The sequence below is a fragment of the Gossypium raimondii genome, chromosome 5, assembly GCF_025698545.1.
Source record: "Gossypium raimondii isolate GPD5lz chromosome 5, ASM2569854v1, whole genome shotgun sequence".
NCBI classification, from domain to species: domain Eukaryota; kingdom Viridiplantae; phylum Streptophyta; class Magnoliopsida; order Malvales; family Malvaceae; genus Gossypium; species Gossypium raimondii.
In genome coordinates this window covers 3,986,667-4,007,786 of record NC_068569.1, presented here as the reverse complement: position 1 = coordinate 4,007,786, position 21,120 = coordinate 3,986,667, and the positions used below count along the sequence as shown (strand labels likewise).

Below are 21,120 nucleotides of genomic sequence, written 5' to 3'. Positions count from 1 at the left end.
GGTGTAGCAGCCCAGATTCTTCAACTATCGAAACCTCAAAGGTTCGGCTACACCATATATTTTGAAATGGTTAGTGGTTACCATAAGGGATCCAGGAATAGGCATGTACCATGGTTTTAGTCGTATCACGAATGATCCTAACAATGTTGCCACCGTATGCTTTTTTCCCCCAATACCATGAGAATGTAACACTGAACCAATCACAAATGGTGGCACCTATTCCATTTAGTGTAAAATTTATATAATATAAAATCTGGGTGTGATGAGGAGGTCCCTTTTCTTCTGGCCCCGTCACCTGTGTAGAAGCTGAAGGCTTCAGGGGGTAATTGAGGAACTTGTTTTCTATGCTTAATGCAGCTTTGAAGAAAAAATTGGTGCTACCCAGCAATGAGCATATGAGATGCTTTCCATTTGCAACAGTGGCTTGTGAAGACACTTGGAGAAGAAGGATGAATGGTTGGTACTGTTAGCTTCAGTAGATCCTAATCACTTGCCGCTTTTTGTCTCCTTTTGTATTTGAGAAACAGTTTACAGAAAAAGTGATGAAAGAGGAATAATTTTGTTTTGAGTGATGTAAACCATATTCATAAACACTTCCATTTGTCAGAAATTGAAAATAAATAGAGAGGCTAATTCTTTAATTCAGTGAATTTGGATTTAAACTAAATTTGAAATTTGGAATTTTTTAAAGTTTATAATTCAATTAAAACTTGCCAATTGGGGCCTTCTAATTTGATTGTAACCTTTGCACCATAAAATATTTCATTGACGACGTAATTATATTTTGATTGGTGAAATTATAATATTTTACATATTCGGTTAATTTAATCCTAATTTTAAAAAATTAATAAATTTTACTCACAATATTTACAAAATTTGATCTTGAATCTAAATTTAAACAATAAAATAAAGAACATTATAAAATTACATACAATTTAAATTAAAAACACAATATGTTCTCAAATACGAGATCTCCTTTTCCCTTTTCAATTCTTGGTTTGAGAAGGTGAATTTTGTTAGGTAGAATTTAAGAATAGTGAAGAGTGTTGCTTCCTACTCATTTCTTGTTCTTAGATTAAAAAGCGTTTTTGGTTTTGGAGTGGATTAAAGGTGAAAACTTTGTATTTTGATTTTCTGTTTTGTTTAGTTGATGGGAAAGTTGTCGGGAGACTTCACCTTCTTACACTAAAGACATGGTAGCCTGATGCTCATTTATAATAATTTTAATTTTTAGAATCAGCATGCGCACGTTGTGGTCAATTTTATTAAAATTTTAAAATCACAATTAAATTGAAAGAATATTTATTATTTCGCATAATTGCAAAAAGTACTCTTAATGTTTAAAGGTTTTTAGTTTTGTGCCCTTCACCTTCTTTTTTCTTTTTTATTGAGTGTAACAATCCGTTTTTCAGTGGTATCGGAAACAGTAGTTTCGGGATCACAAACCCGACGAGTAAGTCTGTAATAATTATTATTTAATTCATATGAGTCAACTAAAGTTTTATATTGAATTTTGACTTGATAAATTTTAGTTTATTGAACAAATAGTAAAGGTAAGTGGTATGTCTCAAAATCAAGAGGTTTTGAAAAATAAGGTATCGGGACCTCGTTTCTATAAACCGAGCTCAAATTTATTATATTAATAAAAGGACTTATATGGAAATTTTATTATTTGGTTAGTTAATTAAATAAAAGGACTAAATCATAAAAGATACAAAATCTAATCTTTATTGGATTTTAATGATTAAATGGGTTAATTAGTGAAAGGGGAGGACTTATATGGTAATTAGATCATAATAAGTCAACATGGACTGCTGATGCTTTATTTTATCTAAATTATATGCTATAATTAAATTAATTAAAGTTTAAAAGTGATAAGAAACCCACACTATCATCATTTCATATTTCTTCTTGCTTGTGATCGAAACCCCATTGATGAATACTTAAAACATTCGGCCAAGAAAAATTTTGCATATCAAGAATCGGATGAGTTGATTGATAAATGAGAGAAAGGAAAAAAAGATAATCGATTAGACGTTGGAGTTGTTTTTGCTGTAGATTCGGTTTAGGTAAATTCATACAGTTTTTTTTTTTTTTTGGTTATAATTCATTATTAAATGCTATTAATGATATTTATATATTTTGAAACTGTTAAAATGAAAATGGTCTATGTGAAATACACTGAATTTCTAAAATAATTTCGATGGATCGAGTAAAAGTTTCATACATGAGATTTTTGACTAAATTTCTGTTATGGACTGAGCTCTTGCATGTGTTGCGGACTCGGATATACATGCGACTCGAATTTAGCTTAGACTGGTAATCTGTTGTCATTTTAAAGGTTTAGCTCGGAGGGATAACCTAACACACTTGCTCTGTATTTGATTAGCTCATAGAAGCATCATCTGTTTTCGGACTTATGTATTGAATACTTTTATAAAGATCCATCGGAAGAATAAAGGTTATTTGGTACGGAACTGTTTGTTTGAAGTAAACAAATTATGAACTCTGAGTATGCATATATTTAAATGGTTACTTACTGGGAATTGTTAAATCATATTGTGTTCAGGTCAACACTTTGAAATGACTATATGAAATGGAAATAATTATATGATATGTAAAAAGGGTCATTTGAATTGAAAACTTAAAATGGAAATGTGAATTGTTAAATGAATAAATGTTGAGTGAATGGTATATCAAATGTGTTTACATGTATTTGTTTCATTATTGAGCTTATTAACTTGTGGGACTTGTGATGTATATAGGATTCGAATGCATTTATGAGCCTTTAATGAAATTAAGCATCAATTGTATGACTTGTGCCTATTTGGTAAGTTCATGTTTATGATTTATACGAACTTACTAAGCACTACTTGCTTACTATATTTGTTTTTTTTTCTATAGATCATCGGAAAGTTTGATCGATTGGAATCAAGTCGGAGCACGTACACATTATCCATCTTTTATTTCGGTAGAAGTTTTAATCATTTTGATGTTGGTTATAAATGACATGTATTAAGAACCTTTATGTTAATTTGCTAAAATGACATTGTTTAAGTTTGATTCTAGCTTATTTGTGTATATATCTTTAGTTTTGACTTCTATATATCCATTTATAAATGTTTTGGTCATTTGGTATATGCTTCTTGAAACTGCGTAAGTTATAATAGGCAATGTATAATAATGGACATGTATGATATGTTTTTGGCATGTGTTTTGGTATATAGTATCTGAGAACATTGTTGTTGATTGAATAACATGTATACGGAGGTGATATCTTAAGTGAATTGTTGTTGTTGTTTATGCATAACATTGGTTATACACATAAGTTGTATGAAATTGGTATGTTCTAGGTGTGTTATATGTGTTTTTGAATGGGTGATATTGGTGGAAGATGGGATGGCTTGATGTTAAGTAAGAGTGGTTGTTTTAGGTTGAAAATGAAGTCATTTAGCTGCACACAACCTGGGACACGAGCTGTCACATGGTTGTGTGCCACACACGACCTCCTCACACGGTCGTGTGTCTATTTTAAATTTTAGGTGTAGGATTGTTCACACGATCTTAGAGAGTTACACAACCATGTGACCTTATTTCAAATATCCACACGGACAAGCACACGAGCTGAGACACAACCGTGTGACCTATATTTCGAATTGTACACGGTTTGTGCTCTATCACACGGCATGACCACATGGCCTTATGACCTCTGTTTTCAAATTTTTTACAATTTCTGATTTGATTCAGATTGGTTCTGTAACAACCCGTTCTTCAGTTGTGTCAGAAACAGTAGTTTCAGGGCCACCAAATTCGACGAGTAATTTCGCAATTATTATTATTTAATATTTACAAGACAAGTGTGATTTTTAAAAAGGTTTTTGATTTGATAATTTATGTTATATAAGTGATTTATTAAGTTTAAGTGGTTTTAGAAAATAAGGTATCGGAGACTTGTTTTTATAAACTGAGCAGTAAATATTTTTATAAATATTTAAGGAGTGTCATTAAGGTGATATTAAAGTTCATTAAGAAATTTTAATGTTTCGATAGTTAAGTAATTAAAATGACCAAATTAAAAGAAAATACATTCCGAGACTCCGTTCAGTAAATTGGGCTCAGTAAATATTTTTAATAAATATTATAAATATTTACGAAGCTAGTTGTGTAGTTAATTAGGTTTCGTTAAGTGAATTTGCTTGAATTAAAAGTAATATAGGTTTAAGGAATAAATTGCATATAGGGTAAAAATTGAATTATAGATTAAAGAAAAATTAAAGGGACTAAAGAAGCAATTATACTATTGAAATTAATTGAGGTGGCATAAGTAAGATATTTGTGAATTTATTATATATATTATAAAATAAAACCTTAAGTATTAAGTATGTATATTATATTATATAATAATAAATTAATGTATAAGAAAACAAAATAAAAGAAAAGAAATAGAAAAGAAACAAAGTGAACGAAACAGAAAGAAAAAGAAAGAAAGAAGGATAAAGGAGAAAGTTAGGGTTTCAATTGTTTAAAGCTCAATTGGTTAGTCAATTTAGTCTCTTTTCTTATAATTTTATGTTTTTCAAACTCTAGTATTAAGTACTACCGACCTATGTCAAAATTTTAGAAATCATTAAGTTTTAAGTGTTGTTAATGTTGAATAATTTTAGTATTAGGGACTAAATTGATAGATTTTCAAGTTAGAAATGGAAAAGGATTGAATTGTAAATTTTGAGTAATAGGGACTAAATTATGAAAATTTCAAAATTTAGGTATTTAAGTGAAATTAGAGAGATAAATCTAGTTTAAAGTGGAAATGAATAAAATGTAGAATTCATTTTGAAGAAATAAAATTAGTCTAAGTTTAGGGACTAAATTGGAATTTAGACAAATGTTGAGTAAAAAGTTAAAATATTCAATATGAAATTTAAATTGTATTGTATTGATAAATTTTAATTGTTTTAATTCCATTGCTAACGTCGTACCGGAACCCTTGACTAAAAAGGGGAAAGATAAAGTCAACGAAGAATAGCTCGAAATTTTTGATTTGTATTTCTATAATCCGAATTTAGTTGTTAATTGTTATAATTTAATTTAATGTACATGGTAAGTGCTGAGGTGAAAATTATTGTGTTTTGCAATTGAAATGGATTGATTTAGTATGTGATGAATTTATTGAATTTATATTGATTGAATTGATATATATATATTGAATATATTGATTATTTAAATCGAAATGAAAATTGGTTGTATTTGAAAAGTGAAATTAAAACCTATTAACTATATCGGGCTGAGTCGGATATAGATGACATGCCATAGGATTGGAAAAGTTCAGGGATTTTTTCGACTTCGAGTCGATGAGACATTAGGTGCCAATTTACTACTTCAGATTAATTCGATGAGGCACTGTGTGCCAATTTAATTCGGTTTAGCTGATGAGACACTGAATGTCAAATTATTACTTCGAATTATTCGATGAGGCACTAGGTGACAAACTGGTGTGTTTTGGTTGGATTCGTGTATCTATCCGAGTCCGAGTCGTGTTAATAGGGGTAAATGAATAATGAAATTTTATACATAGTATGAGAAATGGAAGTGAAATAGTGAATTGAAAATAGAATGTGAAATATGTTGCAAATATATGGAATATATGAGTTATATACTCATGAAATGAATATGGAATGGATAATGCAATTGTATAATGAATTGTGAAATAAACTGTGAAAACCTATTTATATAGAAAGTATGAGAATTGAGATATTTGTGAAACAAATGAAATATGATATGGTTGTTGAAATAATTAAATATTAATATGTGTTTATATTTCAATAGCATATTTGAAATTTCTTATCTTTAAATATTCGGATTATAGAAATACGACGGAGTTTTTACTCAGCGTACGGTTTTGTTTTCCGTGCTCAGGTTAGGTACTTAACTTTTGATCGCCTATTCAGCATCCAACAATGATCCCGAACTCAAATGTGGTGATGTTTATCCTTTATGTTGGCATGTACCTAGGGTGTCTAAATAATAATTATTTTGTTGTTTGATTGTAAATGAGGTTATAAGTTTAATTTTGGTTGGTTTTATACATATAAATATGTGTTTATTTTTGAAGCCATATTATGACATGGTAAACTGAACTAAATCTAGATAGGTGCATGTGAATTTTATTTTATTTTTAAGTGCTCATGAACTAGGCAAATTGATCTGGATTTGGTATGTTTATAATTTGGATTAAAATGATGCTTTGATGACTTGTTTTGATAATATGAAATGTTTAAAATTTCTGTCTGTTTGATCTGTAAACTCATGTATTGCTCTGTAACCCGGTTCCGGCAAGAGATACGGTAAATATAAAACTCGTATACTTGATACGTATTTTATGAATGATGTTAGATATGGATTTTTTTATTTAAAATTCAATATTTGTATGATTAAATGATGTTAAATGTTCATAACCTTTTTTCGTAATACTTCGTAACCTTAATCCGGTAACGGAGACAGGTTAAGGGTGTTACATTGAGGCCCTCAACGTAATGGTATTTCCATAAATCAGTCCATTTTTAACGGGAAACGTCAGTTGAATGTTAGTCAAATGTCGGTCAATAGAGCTGTCTATGTGGCGTGTCAGGTTGAAGATGACGTGTCATAAAAGAATTATTCCTTATTATTTCTCTAATCAAAGATGATCAAGTCAGTATTTTGTTTGATTACTAATGGTATTTAACTGTACAGCTTACAACTTATCTAACTAAGTTATTTACCTACATTTGTAATATCCGATAAGATTTTATTTATTTTAAAATTATTTTTATCAACATTTTGGTGTACATGTACATATATTCAAGGTGAATTCAGCTGTTAGGTGCAGAATAGTACAAACCAGGGGATATAAATCGATCACGAAATTAGAGTTATAAAGTTCAGTGCCCCATAGATAGCAAGCCGAGTGCCATAAATGCAGCCAGACTAAAACCAAAGTTGGCCGCAACCGCCATGCCACTTGAAGGAGCTGGCGCTTGCGCACCATGGGGACCCTGCGGCGGAGGTTTGGAATCAAGAACCGGGACAGCGCCTACCGGGGGTAGTGGAGGGTCAACAATATCTTTAATCTCAAGTGGGGGAGGTGGGAAATCTTTTGTCTGGATAACACGCTTAGGAAGTATCTTTAGGAGTTCACCTGGTGGAGATGCTAAGATGGTATACACTGCATGAATGTTCGCACATGGGCTCCCTGCAACCACCAAAAACCGAGTTAGATAAATAGCATAGCATGGAAACAATTGTATTTTCTTTTTGCACTCACTCAAATATCTGCTAGCAGTTTTAGGGAACTCGGTTATAATCCCATCAACTTCTACGTCTATAACATAAGTGGCAATCTCTATTGTGGGATCTGCATAGTAATCTAAAGGGATATGAACAAATTCATTCCTCATAACATAGACGTAAACCGAGACGTTGCAGTCGTGCAGTGCCTTGACAGCATTGGTTTGTTTCGTGGTGCAGTCAAAGTCGATGTCTATCAAGGAACGTCTGGATAACACAGCTCCATCAGCGTATTTCTTGACCTCTTCCGCTGCCTGTTTAGATACCCCGCTGATCTCCTCGAACCGGAGCAATCTTTTGTAACCAGACTCACCTTTAAACTTTGATAGCACCGCACTGTCGTCTGATTGAATCATGACTTGCTTCTTTTCTAAGCTTGCATTTTTCAAGGTTTTGGTCACTGCATCTACAACGTCAAGATGCATCTTCGATGCCAAGTAACGAGCATTCTGGAGTGGAAGAGATCAGTGTCAGGATTTTGCAGATATATTTTTTTGCGTATTGGTCAATTGATTATAATATATCTTACTTCTATGCTGATCAAAACTCCAACTGGTTTTGTTTTAGCAAACCCTAAAAAGTCACCAAGTGAGATGAGTTTTCCTTTGTTTTTGGCCTCAGGGTTTCTCTCTAACCCAGAGTTTTGTTCAAAAGGGCTATACATTTTAGCTGAAGAATAAAAACCAACAGATACATTAGTCACACTGCTAACAGATTGTAAGACGTTTAACTTATGTGTTTGTGTTAAAAAATGAGTTTTACGTTTCAAGCTCTGGATCTCGGTCCATGTAAGATCAAACGAAAAAATTCCCTTCTCCTTTTGAATTTCAGGAATGGAGACAGCACGAGTGAGGAAGGTAGACATTGCTGTAGTGTCCCTTGCCAAATCAGGCGAATCTAAACAGAAGGCAACTCCATCTTTCGACATCTGGACTGAGCAGTCTATTATGTCGGCTCCATCCTTCACAGCTTGTTCATAAGCCAGATCAGTGCAACCGGGATATGTCCCACTTGCTCCATTGTGTGTTATAATCAAAGCATTCACTGTAAAGCCGCAAATTCATTAGTGTGTGGATATATAATGGTATGGTGCTTATTTGAAGGATTCAAACTTAGCACGCATTTACCTTTCTTGTCGGTGTCATTACCTGCAAGGCATGCTGCATCAAAAAGACGATTTATTATATAAATGTTAATCACAAGCGAGCATATAACAACTAGCTTGGATTCAAACAGCAGTTAATAAGCTCACCAATGGCGTTTGCAGCTGTCTGGCTGAAATCCGTAACGAACCCATCGACCATGTTGTTTGGATCATTAATGAACTGCAAGTACTCAGCTACGGGATCATAAGAGTAATTGTAACTTCCTGGAATATCATTTGCAAAAGCAGCAGCAAACACTTCTAGGTCAAACTTGTGAGCATCAGCCACAAGGGTAGTGCGCTGTGCCAAGTAGCCATTTTCATTAAGGGGCCATATATATTCCTTTGGAACAAGAATTCCAGATGCGAAGGCTCTGACGGCCTTGAGATCCTTTAATATGTCGCTATATTTTTTTTTCTCCGTGGGCTCGATTGCATCGGGACCGAGGAACGTCAAGATCAGTCTTGTGTCATTGGTTACCTTCTTTGCCATTTTCTTCAAGAAACCAATCTCGGTACATGAAAGGTATTGTATGCTCTGAAATCCAATAGTATTTTCAATATAGTCCGACATACTGAGTTTGTGTTCATTATAGAAACTGTCGTACTGCAATACAGAAACAGGTGGTGAGACCATATTATTAGCTGTTGACAAGAAAACAGGTCGGTCGGGGAGAAATTTGAAACCTGAACATTCAACCAAAACAACGGCGGCCTAGAGTGCAAAACCTCCTCAACACTACCCAGCGGAGATGTATTGTCGAACACATCTGGTCGAGACAATATATTTTGGACAACTGTCGAGGAAAAAAAGAAGAAGCTGTTTAGATGGGTAATCCTTAGCAAAATAAATATTCTTGGGGGACAAGAGGAATTTGAGACACTTACTTGTGACCTTATCCCTTAGTGCTTTAAATGAGTAATCCATAGCAAAATAGCCCTTAACATCTTCTCCATTGATTTTGTAAGTCTTGGAAGCATTTGGAAAGGAGTCTTCGATGTTTGTAGTGTTTTCAAGGTTGAGACTCGTCACGCATAAGCCAACGCTGTCTTTTGTTAACTGCAGATTGCAGAGCACAGCCAAATCTGAAGCTGCTGAACTCAAGGCCATGTCGATTGCAGTTACGGACGATTCTGGGAAAAGCCCTGTAAATCCTCCTCGAGCAATTACAAGGGGCGGGTAACCTGGAAACCCACCATTTTTATTATTTGCTTAGAAAAGGAAGGCAAGTTTCTACTGCTAAAACTAGAGCAACTGTTACGTTACCGCTTAATGTTGGCCATTTCTTCATAAGAGCCAGAGGCCTAGGAGGAGGCGCATTTTGTTGCCCTCCACCACCACCGCCTCCGACTGCAGGTTGGCCACCCTTTTGAGCCCAAGTGACTTGGACCAAAAGGGAAAATAAAACCAAAAACCTGATCATTTTGCCACCAAACATCCTGCAATTTTGCTTTCAAGATTATACCTAAATTCACTAGCCAAAATATAACAGCCCCATACGTTATTTTTCTTTCCTTTAAAATATTTATTTCGTTTCATCTAAGAACATCTCTCAAAACGCATAAATCTAAGATCACGCATAACAACAAAATCATTAAAAAGAAGAAAAAAAAAAAAACATCATCATCATCATTCAACGTTAATATACATATGAAGAGAAATCAACTTACCTGAACTTACAATTCACTAATTATATAAACATCCCCCCGTCAAGTTTCTAATAAACTATGAAAGAAACTCTCCAAGGGAATGCAATGCAATAAAAAGGAACAAAAAAGGATACGGCAGAGAGAGATTAACTGGTTTAAAATTTTGTTTTTGACAACTCCCTTACAAGTTTTTCGCATTGATAGCTGGTCACAATTTATTTTAGTGAACCACCCTTTGGAATTGGCCTTTTGTTTATTTGCTATTCTTGTTCCTCATTTTTAGACAACAATATGACTTAATAACCGGCAAATCACGGCTTAACACCATTTGTTGTACCCTACAGCTACTGCCTTTATTTGTACTGCTACATCATTTATGCTCTTTATTCTTTAATATAAAATATTTTTCAATAACCTTAACAAATATAATCTATGCTAGTCAATTTCGTTTCGACCGCATACCATTCGATTTCACTCATACCACCCTGTAAAAAAAAAAAATCATTTGCACCCAAGCCCTTACAGATGAAATTAAAAATATGTATTTTTTTTTGGAATTTTATTTTTAAATATTTGCTAACATAGTATTTTGCCACTTCAGCATAATGTACACATTGCTACCGTGTGTCGTCGCTCAATTGATTTGTTAGCCATATCAGTAAAACTTTGATTTTGTGCAATTTTATACATGGAAATTTTAATTTAATTAGTTTATTTTTATATATTGCATACATGAATAATTATATTTATCCAATATAAAATAAATTGATGTATTTATTTCTTTAAATGTGCATGATTAAATTAAAATTAAAGTTTCAACTATATATTTGAATCACTATTAGAGTTTCACATGTATAATTACACCAAATTAAAATTTATGTATAGTACATTAAATCTTTTGAAATTTATTCCTTTAAAGTATATCATTCTTTGGACTAATTGTGGTAATGTTTTACTCTTTTTTTTTTTTAAGTTACGGATTTTTAAACCAATACCTTCAAATTTTCCCAGCAGATATAAATTTTGTAATTATAATTAATTTAAATGGTAATAGTTAAAACATAAGAGGGCAATGTTTAAAATGCGAGTAAATTAATCTCAACATGCTAGATCAAGAGTAAACAAATCCTTCTATTCAAAATCCTTTTAATTTGAACCACACGTGCCTTATGTTGACATGATAATATTTCAAAAATAAAAAATAAAAAATAAATAAACTTTTATAATTATTTAAAAACACTTTCAATATGAACCTAAACAAATAGTTATCCCGATTCATTTCATCCTAGACAAGGTTTTTCAAAAATTATAAAACATGGAGAATTAATTAAAACTTATTAAGAATTATAAAATATTTTAAAATTATTAAAAACATCGTCTAGAAATGAGCTTGGACAAATGGTTGTCCAACCTCGAATGAACTTGGACAATCATTTATCTAGGTTCATTCTAGATTGGCTTCTTAGATAATTATTAAATATTATTAAAAACTATTTGAAAATTATTAAGAAATATAAGACACTATAAATAATAATTTTTTAAAATTATAAAAAAATTATATACACACAAATAACATGTTTAAAGAATTGAAATATACCTATATATACGGTTAGAGTTGTGTGACCCGAATTTCGTCACTTATTAGAGAAATAAAATAGATATAGGTCATACTGATACTGCACAAGTTTAATCAATATAATACTATACTTCTTCTATTAGACATTGATTATAACAAGGTTGTTTAACCATTAAAATAGGTGTAGTCGAACTCCTTTTATATTTGTGGTTTTTCAACATTAGTGAATTTCTCCTCTTCTGCCCATGGTTTTTCGCGATAAGAGTTTTCCACATAAAATTTGTGTATTCTTATTTTTCTTTCTTATTGCTTTGCAAATCATTCCTATTGCCGTTATCGACGAATAATATAACATATACACATACACACACATAAATCTTCTTAATCGAATAGATATTTTTAGTTAATCAAGTTGATAAATTTGCTCTTTGATCTAACAAACATGAACTAATTCACCTATATTTTTAGTAGTAGAGAACAAAATGCAATCCCTTCTGCATTTTCAAATATATAAATCCCTTCTGCATTTTCAAATATATAAATCCCTTCTGCATTGCTCACTGTACATTGGTGTTAATATTTTTTTAAAAGAGGATAAAGTACTGACACTAAACTTAAGTCAAATTTGTGGCGGCGAATACTCTAGCTTAGCTATCAGGTCAAAATACAAGATTTTCTTTATATTAATTTTAATCTGTATAAATTGTACCAATTTATTTCAGACAATTCTGATTGAATTGGTCGAAATATTAGGCACGATCAATGATAAATAATATTAAAAATAGATAATTTTTTAATTTTTAATCAATTTTCAAATGTTTTTATTAATTAAATTTATGCTTAGTTTACCATTGCTTTTCAAAATATATTTTTAAAAGCGTTTTGGGTCAAAAGCACTTTTGAGCTAAAACTAAATTTTTTATTTTTGCTCTTGGTTTAAAAAGTGCTATTGCAAAGATATTTTGTCCCAAAAACACTTTTAAAAAGCTTAAAAGCATATTGTTTAACAATTTTTTATCTAAATAGTGCTTTTACCTCAAAAGTGTTTTTTTATCAACTTTATGTGTATGTTTTAATTAGATTTTCATTTAATATATTTAGTATAGGGTGATCATATTGTAGATTTTTAAAATAATGTTGAGATTTTTTTGTTTTTATTTTAAATTTGCTAAATGGTGAAATTTTATTTGTGAAGTTTATTGATAAATATTTTATATAATCAAATAATATTTTAATTGTAGACCAATAATAGATATAAATTTTAGTAGAAAAGTGATGTGTCCACCAATGCGATAACAACTACCTTAATTAACTATACACCATTAAATATAATTAATGAATTCATATATATTCTATAAAAATGATAGAACACTTGATTTTAACCCTACATATGAATTAACTATACACCATAGGTACAACAAAACAACAGTCGTAAAACCATCGGTTTAAATAATTTGTGAAAATCAAAAATAAAACCTTACTTCTTAAATTGGGCTATGCCGGTTGGCTTCCAACTTCCAAGCGGGCTAATCAAGCCCAAGCTTTTTAAGTTTGTTGGGACCGGACGGGTCTACCTCGAAAAGTACTTACACTGATGAAAAAAATCAAACGGCCAATAACACTAGATTCTAATAGGGACCATACAGATCAACGGCCCAAATGTATTCAACTTCGGAAAATCGCATTTTCTTTTGGTGAAATTGTGGTACTAGGCCCTATATTTTGTATAAATTGTGAATTTAGTACCTATACTTTAATTTGGTCAAATTTTAATCCTGACCTAATGGTACGTATTAAATTCATTAAGTTAAGTTCTGTTATTAAAAAAATAATAATAGATTTAGTGGTTGTCATTTGTATTAAGATTAAAATTAAAAAATATAGTAATTAAAAATGACTCAATAAGAAAATATGGGCTAAATTTATAACTTTAGGCATAATACATAACTAATAACATAATTTAACTAAACAAATTTAATTACTACTGAATTAAATTTTAAAATTAAAAAATTACTAGAATTTATCAGGTGCAAGTAGAATTTGACCTTTTCTTTTTGTCGGCATATTATTAGATGCGAGCTAGCCAAAGCGATTGCAAAGAGTTGAGGAAAAGCTCGACTTCACCAGATACTTATTCCCTACTCTCCCTTACCTCGAATCTCAAGAGGCAAAAAACGGTTGAACAAAGAACAAGAATTTATAGCAGATAGAGAAGAAGAAAAGAAAGAAATTTTATTATTAATATTATCATTTCTTTTTGTGTGGAAAATTAAGGGAGAAAGGGGAAGATGAAGATCACGTCGTTATTGGTGTTGAAGTGCAACCCAAAAGGATCGGATCCGATCATATTAGCGAACGCAACTGATGTGAGCCATTTCGGTTACTTCCAAAGGTCAAGCGTGAGGGAGTTTATCGTCTTTGTTGCTCGAACCGTCGCCAAACGTACACCTCCCGGCCAGCGTCAGTCCGTCCAGCACGAAGGTCCGTTTAACTTTCTTAATTTTGTATTTGTTTTGATGATTATCAATTTTTGTGGCGATTAGATTAAATTACACCGCGTTTGGATTTCTTTTTAATAAGTACTTGATTATATTTATCCAAGAAGCAATTAATACGCTTTAAAATCTCAACTTTCATAGAGATATGCAGTTAGGTTATAGGCACAAGTTTAAAGGATCATTTAATTACTAATTTAAGTTTTTTTTTTTTTTGGCATTTACTGCCTTACTTTATTGAATTCAAGAAAGAAAAAAACACTTTGCTAGTATATGTTTCTTCTCATAAATATCGGTTTCATCAGTGCCACTAGATACTTCCAATATTTCCTTGTCTCCATAGTCCTTCCAATAACCTAGGAACATCGGCAAAAGAACCTTCACATAGCAAAGATGATGCTTCTAAAGATTTCTTCTATCAGTTCCATCATTACTCCCATAGTTCGATGAAATGCACAATTTTTGAAAATTAAACAAAGCAAGTGATACTTTGATAAGTAACTGCCCACCTAGTCAACCTGCAAATTATCCGTCTACAAGAGCCATATTCTTCGATTTTAAGCATCTAAATAGTTGTGATGTATTTTTCATCCCTAAAATAGCCTCTTTACGGTTGCAAAGTTGTTCAAATTTTAAACATCTTATTCTATATGTTCTTCTTTTCTGCTTTGGAGGGTAACTAAGTCCTCTGACTTTCGAGAAAATATAATTCATGTAGGAGGAGAAGGAACAATCCCTAAGGCAGGTTAAACTGCCTTACCTGCTTTTCCCCCCTTCCGGACTGCCTACTCTCTTTGTTCTTTAAGGATTTCTTTCAATCTGCAATTCCTGTTGCTGCTGTCCTATGTTTTATTGGTGATTTGAAGATCACTTCTTCCCCCCCCCCCAACTAACATGATCCGGATCATCCAGCCATTGATTATTGATGCTGCTCTGTCCAGGATTAGAGCTGGTCTGTGTCATTAAAGGAAAGTGTGTTGTTCAGAATAGCAAATCTCTTCAATGATCCAGGATTTTCTATTTTCATGCCTTATTGCAACCACCATCCTTCCTACAAGCTTAGTCTACCTTATCAAGTTTAGAATTTCTGATAGAGTCATCCTTATTGATACCTGAATGAACTCTATTACTTCCATCACAGACTCATCTGTTAATTCCTCTGCATTCTTAGATACAGGGACCCTTTCCTTAGGAAGCAAAATCTTAGCTGCATCTGCTGTCTTACTCGTGGAGTTCCTGGAGATGTGACCAAATATTCTTTTCAGCATCTGCATCTGGAGTTATTGTGTTCTCTCTTCTGCTAGATTATGAATTTTTCGATATGTTCTAAAATTGCAATTTTGGTAGTAAAAAATTGTCATTCCAATGTGTTTTCTCACAATTAACAAATATTTTAGTATTTGACTTTATATGGATGAGCCTCTCTTTTATTTTTGTGGACTTCATTTCTGTTTTGGATTTGAAAAGATGATCTGGTTGAGTATGAGTAAATATTATGGTGTATTTTTTTTCTTAATTCCAATTTTTTTGTTTCGCGTTGTTAATTTAGAGTACAAGGTACACGCTTACAACAGAAATGGACTTGTTGCCTTGGGATTTATGGATGACCACTATCCTGTTCGAAGTGCTTTTTCGCTTCTCAACCAGGTAAACGAGCTGCAGCTTTATTTTTTCTTTGTCTTAATGATTTTCTTTAAGCTTCAATATCATCTAATCTTATTAATTGCAGTATTGGTGTTTTGCTTTTAGTTGTTTTGAGAACTAAGTTCAAATTTACTGGGTTCTTACTACTTTTTCATATGAACTGTCTTGTTTCAAGATTATATAACTAGTATCAGTAACAATTACAAAATTTCTTTTAAATACTAGTTTTTGATTGATGTTCACTAGTGACTCGCGTATGTTTATGCTTGATACTTGGCTCATATGTTGGATATGGTTAGGCTCTTTGTATTGTGGATAGATAGATGAAGGTTGTTGCCCCTTCTCTTTGCATCTGATAGTGATAACTAGATAATGGGTGGAGGAAGATATTGGATTAAGAGTTTAAGATGATGTTAAGAGTCTTTGGATCACATATTATCACATTTGTTATGCATCTAATTTTGTTGTGAAGTTTATCTGCGAGTTTGTAGCTCCTGTGGTTTCTTTAATAAATTTCAAATGATAATGTTTTGCAGGTGCTAGATGAATACCTGAAAAATTTTGGGGAATCATGGAGAACTGTGCAAGCTGATAGTGCTCAATCTTGGCCCTACCTGGAAGAAGCTCTGGTAAAATTTCAGGTATCTGTTTTCCTCCTCAATTTCTCATTCTTGAGTTTTAACTTGGGATGTGGAATTATACTTTTCAAATTCATATCAGAAACCAGTTGATGATAACTTTTTTTTTTAACCGTCTTTCCATCTTCAGGATCCTGCAGAGGCAGATAAATTATTGAAAATTCAGAGGGAGTTGGATGAAACTAAAATCATCCTTGTAAGAATTTCAAGTTTTTCTTGCATGGATTTGATGATTGTTTGTGCTATCCCTTTAGCTTTCAGCTATCATACCATGCAATCTTCAGCTTCTAATTATCATTTTGTTGGCAGTTCATATTCGTTGTGAATGTTTACTTTGTACTGTAACATGCAAAACACATGCTTTATATTGAATGCTTTTTCTCTTTTTCACATTGGAACTATTTGATGAAATGATAAGGTGTCACAAAAGGATTTGTTTATAAATAGCTAACTAGTTAAGGTTATCATTGATTTTGTTTAAGTGGAGTGATATTAAGAGCGGTGTGCTTTTTCAGTTGGATTATAAGAATGCAATTTGCAAGTCTATTGGTTTCAAGCTGTTCCCCCCCCCCCCCCTTCCATATTCTTGTCAGGGAAATGACTGGAAAAGTGCCTAAATGAGTTTGCTAAAATTATTCTTCTAGCCTATTGTCATTTGGTGGAAAGAGAGGTGTTGTAAGTTTAGGTCATATGAACTGCCAAGTGGCTTTTTAGAATAGAAGAAAAAGTCTATGCTTACTGCCAACTGAAGTGAACCTAGGTTCCATTCTTTACTTATGGTTTGTGAAAATTAGTTCTTGCAATTATTTTCTAATACCTGGCTGTAACTCCTTGTAAAATTGATTATATATCCATCAATAAATTATATCACAGTTTCGATTGTTTGGCACACCAAGCAGTTAATGAGTGCTGTCTGTTTTCTCAACTTGAGGATTGTTAAGGAATATTTGCTAGCTAATGGCTTGTTTGAAACTTCAAGCAGTTTAATATATTCTTTCCTTGTATTTTCTTCAAGTCCTGTGTGATTTTCTGTTATCTTCTGCTGCTTAATATGTACCTTGAAGATGAAATGTGGAAAGAAGTTTAATGTTGTGTGAGCATATGATTGATTATTTATTCCTCTCTCATTGATTGAAATGATGCAGCATAAAACTATTGATAGTGTACTTGAACGAGGTGAGAAGCTGGACAGTTTAGTTGAGAAGAGTTCAGATCTGAGTGCGGCATCTCAGGTACATGTGCAAGACTTAATTCCACCATGCAGTCACCAATTTGCAATTTTGCATATGCATCTAACTGCTTGGGAGGCCTTTCTTTCTATCCCGTTCATCAATATATATATAGTTGCCTGGGATTGAAACTTGTCCTTGAAACCAAGGGTTCAGGAATCTTTTCTAAAGATATCATATTTATTAGTAGTCGCCCTTCTAGTATTAGTTTTTATTTTGTCCCCTCCTGCTTCTTTCTTATCATGTCCTTTTGGAACTTTTTGTTATGTATACTGTATGGCAAGTCAGTATACCCATATTTTGTCTTCAAATGCTCCTGAACATGGTAGGCATGTGACATTTCGATTTTCTTAAGAGTTTATCATCTTAATCTACTTATGCTTGTTGAAACAGATGTTCTACAAGCAGGCCAAGAGAACCAATCAGTGCTGTACCTTACTGTAACCTTCCAGAGAAAGCAGATGTGCTATAATGACTTTCATCTGTTCTGGTGACTGAAAGCTCTAATGGTACCGTAAGAAAAGGGAAATGAACCCAAAACATTCAAAAGGATGATTTTCATATACATACATACATACATACATTATATAACACTTGCAACGTGCCTTCTAAGTACTAGTAAATTTTATTTCTTATTTGCTTAAATCTCTTTCTTTCTTTTTTGGGTGTGTTATATCAATCTTCATGGTTGTATTTGGAAAATGCTAACAGAATACTCTTCCAAGATTCAAAGGATGTCTAGATGTCTGTTTGATCGGGTCTTGGGCTCACTGACTGCAGATGTTAGCCTTACTAGGACGGCTTGCAAGATCCCAAATGATGGATGTCAACTCAGTATCACTAACAAAGACTGAAATGGCAATCAATTCATTTTCTACCCAGCCCAGGGCCAGGCAATCGCAAAGTAAATATGTTCATGCTAAGCGCTTGTCTGAACCATTATATGATCCATGCCAGAAGAAAGTGTTCTGCTTGAATTAGATATGGAAGTAGGTGACCTTTGAAATGGATAAAGCATGAAAACCGACCTATATCTTTCCAAAGCAAAGACAAGATATGGAATATATATTTTCATGTGTCCCACGAAACGATGAATACATCAACATTTTCTTAATTTCCTACATGCCTAAAAGGGATTTGATCCACCAAATGCCTTTGGTGTCCTTGGGAGCGTCATCTCCTTCAGGTGGAGGATCGCTTTGTGGGGTCTTGTGCAATTTACTGACATCATAGCCCTCATCTTTAGCCTTCTGCACCAGCTGATTGTAGATTTCATCATCCATATGCGTTTGCCTGCACAATACCTACAAAAAAGAAAGAACAAAAAAACCCAACACTTTGTCTTAGCAAATTTAGTGTAAATCCATTTGAAGAATCAAGGGCTTCAATGGCTACAAAGGAGATACGAGAGGATAAAAGACATACCCAAAGATAATTCCTGCTAGGCTGACCAATGAGAGCATACTGATAATCATCATCAAGGTACAAAACCCAGTAATCTCCAACGATAGGAATGATGGGCAAGAAAGGAGGAACATAGAATTTCACCTTCAACTTTGCCTCATCACTCTGGGGATCCGCCTCGTAAGCAGTACCTTCTATAAACCCTCTTTTGCCATCAGTGAAAGTCTCGTTAAGCACATGCACTGTTCCGTCTTCATTCAAAGTATAGGTGGCCCTTGTATTCACCCCATTCCTTGGCTGAAACCTTGATGGGAATGAAGCTATCTCGTACCACCTTCCCATGTATCTTTTGATGTCCAAATTCTTCACCACTTCCATTGTTTTCTGGGACATTTGTTTTGGGTTTTTCGCTTTTAGATCGTTAAGAAGAAGATTTTGGATGGCGTTTTAGGATAGCCTGTAATCTGCTTTTTGCCGATTCCTGATAATATTGGCAAAACTTTAAAAAGAAAATGGGGCGATGCAAAGAAAGTTCTAAAGTGAGACGTGGAGGACTAAGGGCCTTTCATGTGTATGTATGTATGTGAATGGTTGAAACTACCAGATGCACATGAAAGCTTCTGGGCCGTCTATGGAGATAGAAAGGGTTTTGGATCATATTAGAAGCAAACTTAAGGAAGAAGTAAAGCAAAATAATGGTAAGAACAGTCCAATAATTAGTCCATTTCAGCTGAATTTTCAGTTAACTTACAATCAAACAATTTTTGAAATTTTAAAGACACAGTTAACAGCAGCAGCTTTGGGCTTTTCCCGAGTTCAATTCCGAAACTATACTACCGTTAATTCAGTTGAGCACAGAATTAAATTATCTATGGCAAGGCTTGCGATGGGCCTGCTTATTATAAGCCCAAACTAAAACTTGGGTGTAACCATTTTAGTAGAAAATCGAAAATACTATGAATAAGAATGATGTTTAGATTTTCATGATGGTTTTGCTCTTGGGTATTGCTGTTTAAATTTGCTAACATCATAGTCCTCAACTTTAATCATGTGAAGTCTGTACCAATTGCTTGCTCTCTGCATAAAATCTGTAAAAGCAACACAACAGTAACAAAAGTGAGACAGAATCAAATCAAAGTGAAATCCAGATCAATTGGCCAAATAAGTAGCTACCCATTTAAAAAAAACCTCCTCCTACTCCACAAATCATCTTTTTATACCCGAAGTATATACAATGAAAGACTACTATCATAAGCTTTAGTCATGGTTTTTATGGTGTTGCAGATAATATTTTGCAAAACCAGCTTGATATTCTGGCATATTATTAGCCTATCTCTTCCTTGGTGTTGTCATAATATACTCCAAAAAGGTTGAATATCTTTTTTATGACGATGACTGCCAAGAGGTGGTGATTAAGATAAATGAATTTGTGGTTAGAGAAAAAAATAGAGCAAAAAAGGAGGCCCTGCGATCAGCTTCTTTCTCGATTAATACTCGAGCTCGACCTGTGTGCTTTGAGTTGGATGCATTTGATCTGGAGGTACTTGAAGATACTAGTAGGTAAACTAATCTAGTTTAATTACAAACTTCATGTTATTTCTGTTTCTTGTAGTTATGCTCAAGATTGTAGTTCTTCTTCCAGAGACAATGTGGTGCCTCGTGAAGAAATGACTATGAAAGATTGTTATTATGGAACATGTGTGACCTATACATGCAACATAAATACTTGAATGGTTCTTACAAGTTGTCAGATTATTAACAGTGGCTTTCCTGCTAATGTTTCAATGTTGGGGGTTGTGGTTCTTTATACAAGATCCAATTGTCAGATACAGGTGTTGCACAAAGATTTTCAAATAACGGGACGTGAAAAGATCCATCCAAATGGGAGTGGGAGTGAATGCATATGGTTTCGGTTACCGGCACACTTACAAATATAAATCTTTCAACATCTTCCCACATTAGCCGCTCAAATCAATTATCGAGCAGCATCCAAAATTTGGAGAAGTTTGATCCA

The 21,120-nt window shown here is 33.1% G+C and overlaps 3 protein-coding genes across 4 annotated transcripts; 1 reads left to right on the top strand and 2 right to left on the bottom strand.

Moving 5' to 3' along the window:
* Positions 1-6,781: 6,781 nt before the first annotated feature.
* LOC105771348 (glycerophosphodiester phosphodiesterase GDPDL7) lies at positions 6,782-10,392 on the bottom strand. 2 transcript variants are annotated; one of them, XM_012592780.2, is made up of 10 exons: positions 10,142-10,392; positions 9,738-9,910; positions 9,359-9,655; positions 9,158-9,267; positions 8,579-9,077; positions 8,454-8,486; positions 8,089-8,370; positions 7,856-7,995; positions 7,304-7,775; positions 6,782-7,231 (listed from the first exon to the last, which is right to left on the bottom strand). In XM_012592780.2, the coding sequence occupies exons 2-10, from the start codon at positions 9,907-9,909 to the stop codon at positions 6,921-6,923; spliced, it is 2,316 nt and encodes a 771-aa protein (XP_012448234.1). In that variant the 5' UTR covers position 9,910; positions 10,142-10,392; the 3' UTR covers positions 6,782-6,920. The 2 variants fall into 2 exon arrangements, with proteins under 2 accessions (XP_012448234.1, XP_012448235.1); XM_012592781.2 differs by lacking the exon at positions 10,142-10,392 and having other exon boundaries at positions 9,738-10,061.
* Positions 10,393-13,785: 3,393 nt separating this feature from the next.
* LOC105769564 (VAMP-like protein YKT61) lies at positions 13,786-18,347 on the top strand. Its single transcript, XM_012590273.2, has 6 exons — positions 13,786-14,177; positions 15,741-15,838; positions 16,372-16,476; positions 16,604-16,669; positions 17,619-17,705; positions 18,096-18,347. Exons 1-6 carry the CDS (start codon positions 13,985-13,987, stop codon positions 18,144-18,146), a joined length of 600 nt encoding a protein of 199 aa, XP_012445727.1. The 5' UTR covers positions 13,786-13,984; the 3' UTR covers positions 18,147-18,347.
* A 390-nt stretch (positions 18,348-18,737) lies between these two features.
* On the bottom strand, positions 18,738-19,646 carry LOC105769565 (temperature-induced lipocalin-1). The gene is made up of 2 exons (XM_012590274.2): positions 19,128-19,646; positions 18,738-19,006 (listed from the first exon to the last, which is right to left on the bottom strand). The coding sequence occupies exons 1-2, from the start codon at positions 19,497-19,499 to the stop codon at positions 18,821-18,823; spliced, it is 558 nt and encodes a 185-aa protein (XP_012445728.1). The 5' UTR covers positions 19,500-19,646; the 3' UTR covers positions 18,738-18,820.
* Positions 19,647-21,120: the final 1,474 nt, after the last annotated feature.